The 9,762-nt window shown below is 30.7% G+C and overlaps 1 protein-coding gene across 2 annotated transcripts; it reads left to right on the forward strand.

The window, feature by feature from the left end:
* Positions 1–212: 212 nt before the first annotated feature.
* Positions 213–9,270, forward strand: LOC120354172. Of its 2 annotated transcripts, none has more exons than XM_039440646.1 (5): positions 213–416; positions 1,305–1,392; positions 3,612–3,703; positions 4,375–4,498; positions 9,137–9,270. In XM_039440646.1, the coding sequence occupies exons 1-5, from the start codon at positions 321–323 to the stop codon at positions 9,226–9,228; spliced, it is 492 nt and encodes a 163-aa protein (XP_039296580.1). In that variant the 5' UTR covers positions 213–320; the 3' UTR covers positions 9,229–9,270. The 2 variants fall into 2 exon arrangements, with proteins under 2 accessions (XP_039296580.1, XP_039296581.1); XM_039440647.1 differs by having other exon boundaries at positions 4,375–4,502; positions 9,137–9,268.
* The last annotated feature ends 492 nt before the right edge of the window (positions 9,271–9,762 follow it).

Genomic DNA, 9,762 nt, shown 5'->3' on the forward strand with positions numbered 1-9,762 from the left:
TATAAATCAATAAAAACTATTTTAAATTGTTGAAAAATTTGTAGATACCCCTGTCTCTTATTTGTGATTAGTAAAACTGATCTTCTAATACAGCTGACAAAGTCAAAAAAACAATTTCTTTGTAAATAATAACTTAAAAAATAAAATAAATAGTACCTATGTTTTTTCTATAATGTTAGCAACTATGAAGAATTCTATTTTCAAACAAAAAACTCAACTCTGAAAATAAAAATAAGTTGTGACTTCCTGTTTTAGAAGAGTTTTTCTCAAATTTACAGTTAAACTTTTTAGTAAAAAAATAAGAATTCAGTACCAGTAAAATGTGTGAAAAAGTAATTTTGAAAAAATGTATTTGTGGTTGTTCATTGAGGAGTGGTATATTTTTTATAGCAATTTTCAACATGATAGTACACGGAGTGAGTAAATAAAAATATTAAACTACTTACAAACAATAATCTCAATTTTTATAAGATTTGACCAACAAATCAATAATATTATTGATATGGATTACCACAAGGATTATTTTGTAACTCAAGTTTAATAGATTTTTGTAAAGTTATAGTGAGGTTCACGTTATAATGACAGTATGTTATCAACATTGATGATGCTATTCTAGTCTATCATTATTTAAAAAAACAGATAGGGCTGTATCCTTTTCCTGCTATGCAACGTTGCCAGATTGTTATTGTACAATGTAAAAATATAATCAATTAAAAAAATAGTCAATTTCACTTTTGAAAATCAATTTTTCAATCATTGCAAATTATATTTTTTGTCGAATAAAATATAATTGATTAGCCTATTTTAAACAAGTACAAACAGTCAATTATCTGTCTTGTAGCATTTTAAAAGGCTGTGGCTAAAAAGAAAATTGGCAACGCTATCTCCTATAGTGAGGTCCACGTTATAATGGCAGTGGATAAAGATAGAAGAATAGCGATGCCAATTCTCTGCATTAATTAATTATATTTCTACACTGTCAAAAACATAATTGGCATTGTTGTGGACCTAAAAAAGGATAGTACCACCGGCTTTGTCGAATTATAGACAAGGATAGCAAAATCAAAGTTGATCAAATACAGTCATTATAACGTGGACCTCACTATACCTTCTTGTACTCCCAATAAAGTGGTCTATATCTCTATATCTGCTTCAATTATTCAGAAGCTTTTTTGAAACTCAGATTAACTAAAATTTTCTAGAAGCTATGGAATATGTACAGTATGTAATAAACATTAATATCTTGATTCATTTGAGAAATGTAACTGTAGCATGTTTATAACTGTCAAACTAATTTTTTTCAGATTTTAACGTATGTTTTTCTCTACATGGCTATATTTGCCTATTCAAATAACTTTTTTGTCTGGTTGGTTGAGAAATTACTATATCCTGGTGAGCTTTAAATTTTATCAATATTCAATTCAAATACAAGTAATTTAAAGTAAACATATCACATGCTATTTTATCATATTGTATAGAAATGTAAATTATAATATTTACTAGAATTACAGAGTCAACCCCCGCTTAATGGCCTTTCTACTCCTACAAATCATCTAATTAAGCTACTGCCACAAAACTAAATCATTCAATTATAATTTTATTATACTACTGCCTAAAAGCTATAGTGAGGTCAAATTTATAATGTCAGAATATTTTATTAACATCGTGTTTCTATCCTTGTTTCTATCCATTCGACAAAGCAAATAATGTGCCTATCCTTTTCTAGCTCTCAACGATGCCACCAGATTGAATATAATAATGTAGGCATATATATAATAGATTAACAAAATATTTTATCTCAAATTTTTAATAATTGATTTTGAGCTGATATAAAATTTTGAAGAAAAAAACACAAGGATTGCCTTAGAATTTTATCTATTAATGTGTTAACATCAGTATCGTTTGTTACATAAATGAATGTATGAATCTATAATATAATGAATGAAAGAATTGGCTTATACAAACTTAAATTCAAATTCTTTATTAGCAATATTACATTCTTTACATCACATTTTACAGTATGTAGAGAATTTCTGCTTTGTCAATATACATATTAGAATCAACATAATCAATTACAGTCGATAAATCAATCACAAATACAAGAAAAATTCTAGAACTAGAACAAAAGCACACACTGGAGGCCTTCAATAAGTTAATTAACAACTTAGATAGGGCTACTTGTTGAATCCAACTAACATTGAATCAAGTACCTTGTATTATTAATGGGTTGGATCTCAGGAAGAGAAGCTGTCAATTATCATCTAATAATAATAATAATAATAATATCGAGTGACCTGGCTGGCTCAGGTCTGGTGTCAGAGTTTTCAGGTCGCAACTGATCAATTTCAGGGCCTCTGACATGACCTAACGACTGCTTTTTAGGCAGCAGTTACATCATCTAAAAACTCTGGGACTGAATAAAATGCTTTATGTGTCAAATAGGTCAAAACTTTTTCCTTAAATTTAGATTTTGAATATTTATGAATCTGGTTTCGTTTGGGAGATGGTTGAAAAACTTAATTGCTCTGTATTGTGCTCCCTTTTCAAATTTAAAAGTTCTATACAAGTAGGGGATATGAAACTCATGGATGAAGCAACAGTATGTCTCAACTACTCAACTGATTAACTTGAAATTTTGCATATAGAATCTTAATTTAACGAGGATGGTTATAGGTCTATTTCAAATTCATCAAGATTTCATTAGGTCAAGTTTTCAGTTTGCCAAGTTTTCAATTAGACCCTTGCGGAGCACGGGTTACCTGCTAGTATATTAATGAATAGATGAATATTTCAAATAAACATTAAGAGATCGACATAAGGTTTATCAGAGATTGACAATGGTGTAACACCCGAAACCGGCCTTTCTAAGTATCAATAAATCTGTGGTTTCTGACAATTTCTTAGTCTTTTTTATGTAATAATGATAATTACCACAATATCAACTTCTCAACTACACAAAAAGATGAATATTTAATTCAATTCAATTTCTGATTTCTGATGTGAGTGTGAAAGGATTTCTAATTATCATTAAAATCTGTGGTTTTTGACGATTTCTTAGTCTTTTTTATTCAATATGAATAATTACCACAATATCAACTTCTCAACTACACAAAAAGATGAATATTTAATTCAATTCTATTTCTGATTTCTGATGTGAGTGTGAAAGGATTCCTATTTATCATCAAAATCTGTGGTTTTTGACAATTTCTTAGTCTTTTATTTAATATGAATAATTACCACAATATCAACTTCTCAACTACACAAAAAGATGAAAATTTAATTCAATCCAATCTCTGATTTCTGATGTGAGTGTAAAAGGATTTCTAATTATCATTAAAATCTGTGGTTTTTGACAATTTCTTAGTCTTTTTTATTCAATATGAATAATCACCATAATATCAACTTCCCAACTACACAAAAAGATGAATATTTAATCCAATTCAATTTCTGATTTCTGATGTGAGTGTGAAAGGATTTCTAATTATCATTAAAATCTGTGGTTTTTGACAATTTCTTAGTCTTTTTTATGTAATAATAATAATTACCACAATATCAACTTCTCAACTACACAGAAAGATGAATATTTAATTGAATTCAATTTCTGATTTCAGATGTCAGTATAAAAGGATTTCTATTTACCAATGCTGCATTGTCATTTCTCATTACGATTGTCTGCACAGATCTTCTATATGGAGCAATTAAGGTAATAAGATCGACTAGTGAATTTAATATTACTATGAATATACTGTAAATATTAAAAAAAAAAACACTTCACTCACATGAGCTACTTTTTAACAAATTAATAAAAACAATATATAAATCTTGAAGTACCCTTTATTTTTCAGAAACTTTGAAATAGTTCAAAACTAGTTTTGACCCTAACTTGGGTCAAAACTTAGGACGAATGACCTAAGTTAGGGTCGAAACTAGTTGATGAACTATTTTAAAGTTTCTAAAAAATAAACGGTACGTCAAGATACCCTTTTTTATATTGTTTTCATTAATTTGTAATTATATCAGCATATTATGAGTTATATAATTGAGATAATAATGATGATATTTGTATGCCTTATATTAGCGGGGAGTCTTGGGCAACACAAGTTCGTATAATATTCGTGTATTTTATTAATTTATTATAAAATATTTTATTAATACATTGATAGATACAATATAATTCTCAACTATGAATGATTGGGAGAGGAGCAGGAGGAGGCTTAAAGCCCAAAACTTTTCCTTTCCCAAATTTGGATAGAATTTAGTTTGCCTTTGGATTTTGCAAAAATATCATAGTAGAACCTTATAGATTAAGCAAAATAATACTGGAATCCAAATTCAAATTATAATAAATTCTGTTGTAATTCTTTCGTGTTTCAGAAAAAAATGTGGCATCTTGTTCCCTACATTGTTGTAACATTCTTTTTGATTGGTATACGAATTTTTATGATTTTCTGGTGCCTATTTTCAAATTCGGCAATTCTTTGGAGATGTATTGTAACGAGTAGGTATAATATTATTATTCATAATTATTATTTAACGAAAATCCTAAATAAATGCTGTAAATCACTCCGAAGACTTCTGCTACTGCAGACATTGATAACAGGGCTAACAGCTAGATGGAAATTCGATGAGAACTACTATACAAAATTTTTTTGCCCGGGAATCGAACCCGGTACCTCCCAATTGCTAGTCAGGAATGCTTACCCTTACACCAAACTGACAATCTCTGGATAGCAGCTCTCATTTTATACGAAGCCATAGCAGCCAACCAGCTTACAGATGAAATTAAATAGAGAATGCATTTATTCAAAGACTAATTAATATATATAATTATTATTTAACGAAAATCCTAAATAAATGCTGTAAATCACCTCGAAGACTTCTGCTACTGCAAATATTGACCACAGGGTAACATATTATTATTCATTCTTGTACAATTTTCTTGTCATATTCATTCAATCTCAGCTGTTTTCCATGCGTAAAATCAATTGGGTAAACAGCAGTTTGCAGAACAAATAAACATATGATTCTCATTACAGCATAGGTACTCTACTGTAATGAAACCATAATATGTTTTCTTTACAGTCAATTAAAGTTTCCTATAGTGAGGTCCACGTTATAATGGCAGTGTTTGATCAAATTGGGTTTTGCTATCCTTGTCTATCATTCGACAAAGCCGGTGGTACTATCCTTTTCTTGGTCCAAAACGATGCCAATTATGTTTTTGATAGGTAGTGTAGAAATATAAATAATTAATGAAGAGAATCGGCATCGCTATTCTTCTATCTTTATCCCCTGCCATTATAACGTGGACCTCACTATAGTGCTTCCTAGTTCCGAAATAGGAACAGCAAACTGCTAAAAAACCACCTTCAGCGCTCCAGGTGGAAGTTTTGCCAACTTACACAAAACTCGTGATTCGGAATTTGAAAACTAGGTTATGTTTATAGAATGCATGTAGTAACTTCAGTACAAGTGCAGGTTATGTTTTCTATTTCTAAATTATTCTTCTTTAGATTACTATGACAAAAAACAGTGCTCAAATGAAATTCTAGTCTCGGCTAACGCCTCGACTAGAAACATCATTCTCGCCTGCAAAAGACCCCTTTTCGTCCATGTGACATAAGATACTATTACATATACATTTTGGAGTAGATAGGTCTACTGTATAATGACGTTCGCTCCTATATATTTCCATAATTTTGACACATTTTCAGATAATTTGAATGTTTTTGGACCTGTATTACAAGACTTATGAAATGAAAAGTACAATATTCAGTTCAATTTTACTTCTGATCTTTAGGTTTGGAGATAAATCTCCTCATCTTCATGAATTTATTACCATTACAAAGGAATGACCGTTTGCTCCTATATATTTCCATAATTTTGACACATTTTTTAGTAATTTAAATGTTTTTGGGACTGTGTTACAGGACTTATAAAATGAAAAGTACAATATTCAGTTCAATTTTAGTTCTGACCTTTTAGGTTTGGAGATAACCTCCTCATCTTCATGAATTTATAATATATTACCATTACAAAGGAATGACCGTTCGCTCCGATATATTCCCATAATTTTGACACATTTTCAGATAATTTGAATGTTTTTGGACCTGTATTACAGGACTTATGAAATGAAAAGTACAATATCCAGTTCAATTTTAGTTCTGACCTTAAGGTTTGGGGATAAATCTCCTCTTCATGGATTTATTACCATTACAAAGGAATGACCGTTTGCTCCTATATATTCCCATAATTTTGACACATTTTCAGATAATTTGAATGTTTTTGGGACTGTAATATAGGACTTATTATTTAATGAAAAGTACAATATTCAGTTCAATTTTAGTTTTGACCTTCTAGATTTGGAGATATCTCCTCTTCATGAATTTATTACCATTACAAAGGAATGACCGTTCGCTCCGATATATTCCCATAATTTTGACTTTCATATAATTTGAATGTTTTTGGACCTGTATTACAAGACTTATGAAATGAAAAGTACAATATTCAGTTCAATTTTACTTCTGATCTTTAGGTTTGGAGATAAATCTCCTCTTCATGAATTATTACCATTACAAAGGAATGACCGTTTGCTCCTATATATTTCCATAATTTTGACACATTTTTTAGTAATTTAAATGTTTTTGGGACTGTGTTACAGGACTTATAAAATGAAAAGTACAATATTCAGTTCAATTTTAGTTCTGACCTTTTAGGTTTGGAGATAACCTCCTCATCTTCATGAATTTATAATATATTACCATTACAAAGGAATGACCGTTCGCTCCGATATATTCCCATAATTTTGACACATTTTCAGATAATTTGAATGTTTTTGGACCTGTATTACAGGACTTATGATTTAATGAAAAGTACAATATCCAGTTCAATTTTAGTTCTGACCTTATAGGTTTGGGGATAAATCTCCTCTTCATGAATTTATTACCATTACAAAGGAATGACCGTTTGCTCCTATATATTTCCATAATTTTGACACATTTTTTAGTAATTTAAATGTTTTTGGGACTGTGTTACAGGACTTATAAAATGAAAAGTACAATATTCAGTTCAATTTTAGTTCTGACCTTTTAGGTTTGGAGATATCCTCCTCATCTTCATGAATTTATAATATATTACCATTACAAAGGAATGACCGTTCGCTCCGATATATTCCCATAATTTTGACTTTCATATAATTTGAATGTTTTTGGACCTGTATTACAAGACTTATGAAATGAAAAGTACAATATTCAGTTCAATTTTACTTCTGATCTTTAGGTTTGGAGATAAATCTCCTCTTCATGAATTTATTACCATTACAAAGGAATGACCGTTTGCTCCTATATATTTCCATAATTTTGACACATTTTTGGATAATTTGAATGTTTTTGGACCTGCATTACAGGACTTATAAAATGAAAAGTACAATATTCAGTTCAATTTTAGTTCTGACCTTAAGGTTTGGAGATAAATCTCCTCTTCATGAATTTATTACCATTACAAAGGAATGACCGTTTGCTCCTGTATATTTCCATAATTTTGACACATTTTTTAGTAATTTAAATGTTTTTGGGACTGTGTTACAGGACTTATAAAATGAAAAGTACAATATTCAGTTCAATTTTAGTTCTGACCTTAAGGTTTGGAGATAAATCTTCTCTTTATGAATTTATCACCATTACAAAGGAATGACCTTTTGCTCCTATATATTTTCACAATTTTGACTTATTTTCATATAATTTGAATGTTTTTGGACCTGTATTACAGGACTTATGAAATTGAAAGTTCAATATTCAGTTCAATTTTAGTTCCGACCTTCAGGTTTGGAGATAAATCTCCTCTTCATGAATTTATTACCATTACAAAGGAATGACAGTTTGCTCCTATATATTCCCATAGTTTTGACACATTTTTGGATAATTTGAATGTTTTTGGGACTGTATTACAGTACAATATTCAGTTCAATTTTAGTTCTGACCTTAGGCTAAGGTTTGGAGATAAATCTCCTCTTCATGAATTTATTACCATTACAAAGGATGACCGTTTGCTCCTATATATTTCCATAGTTTTGACACATTTTTGGATAATTTGAATGTTTTTGGGACTGTGTTACAGTACAATATTCAGTTCAATTTTTTAGTTCTGCCCTTTAGGTTTGGAGATATAATCCTCACTTTCCATGAATTTATTACCATATCACTAAAAAGAAAAATCAAATGCACTAAATTTATGAACAACAGTAACTATTTCAACTAATTTAAAATGACAATTTCTAATGTTATAACCTGCTATTCTAAATAAAGTTTTCCTTTCAATTTTACTCTGTTGCATATCCATACTTTTTCACTAATGAAATTAAACCACACAGGTCGAAACAATCGTCGCTATCAATAGTTAAGTGCATATTCACTTCATTTAGGGCCGGTTTCCGAGCTCGGGATTCAGCTAAGTCCTAGACTAAAAACAGCTGGAGTCAGAAAATTGGCTTTCCAAAACGGGGCGTAGTCACAGTATTTATAACAGTAGTCGCAGCTTTTATAACAGTAGTTACAGTTTTTAATTTCTCATTTCTATAATTGGAAAAGTTTTTCCTTGACGGAATTAAACATTCCTAAATACTGGTAGGCAGGAATAGCATGAACTGTGAGATGCGCGAGAGGAGAGATAATGGAGTGAGAGTGGGGAGGCCGCTCGAAACTAAGAGAGGGGAGGTGGCTGGAGCTTGTTGTTGAGATTAAGCTACTGCTTATGCTATTAGGCCTATGCAAACCGGAGCGATGTGCACCGTACGGAGGTCAAGTTGTGACTGAGTCAAATGCTTCCCCCACCACTAAAATTCTCTCTCGGGCTACTGCGCATCCTGAACTTAGAGCTCATGCTATTCCTGACGGGCTTGTAATTCAAAATAGTTGAAACTTTACACTATTTTCTCTTCATTTTATTTTGTGTTCAATTTTCTAGTTTTTCGAAATTTAATTCAAATGTAACTTTGACAATGACTGCGACTACGCCCCGTTTTGGAAAGCCAATTTTCCGACTCCAGCTGTTTAAAGTCTAGAACTTAGCCAAATCCCGAGCTCGGAAACCGGGCCATATTGTTTTTAAAATTCATTTTTTTCTATTCTCTTTTTTCCAGGTTTCGACATAATTTGCTTCCTCCATGTACTCAGTTATTACTTCCAATTGGCTGATATGCCGACTGAATCCAGTTCATCTACCAACGTTTAATCTGAATATACATCTGATCCTTTTCTATACTCTTATACGAACTCATATCTTATTTTAAAATATTATATTTTATAATGCTTGTGAGTCGGAGTAGGCAAATAAAAATGCCCAATCATCCATGAAGACAAAAAGAGAGAGAGAGAAGAATTGGATGAAAGAAGAAGATGAAGGAGAAGAAGAAGACGAAGAAGAAGAAGAAAAAAAAACATGACGAAGGAAGAAGGTGACGAGGGAAGAAGATGAAGAAGAAGAAGAAGAGAAGAAGAAGAAGAAGAAGAAGAAGAAGAAGAAGAAGAAGAAGAAGAAGAAGAAGAAGAAGAAAATGATGAAGAAGAAGAAGAAAAGAAGAAGAAGAAGAAGAAAAAAAGAAGAAGAAGAAGAAGAGGAAGAAGAAGAAGAAAATGAAGAAGAAAAAGAAGATGAAGAAGAAAAAGAAAGAGATATTGAATTGAATCGCTGTCTTTATTAAAAACCTAGGAGGGACCTCTCTCACACTTAAACCTCAATATTAGTAAAGAGGTATAGGATACACTG

Source organism: Nilaparvata lugens, chromosome 14 (genome assembly GCF_014356525.2).
Source record: "Nilaparvata lugens isolate BPH chromosome 14, ASM1435652v1, whole genome shotgun sequence".
Taxonomy (NCBI): domain Eukaryota; kingdom Metazoa; phylum Arthropoda; class Insecta; order Hemiptera; family Delphacidae; genus Nilaparvata; species Nilaparvata lugens.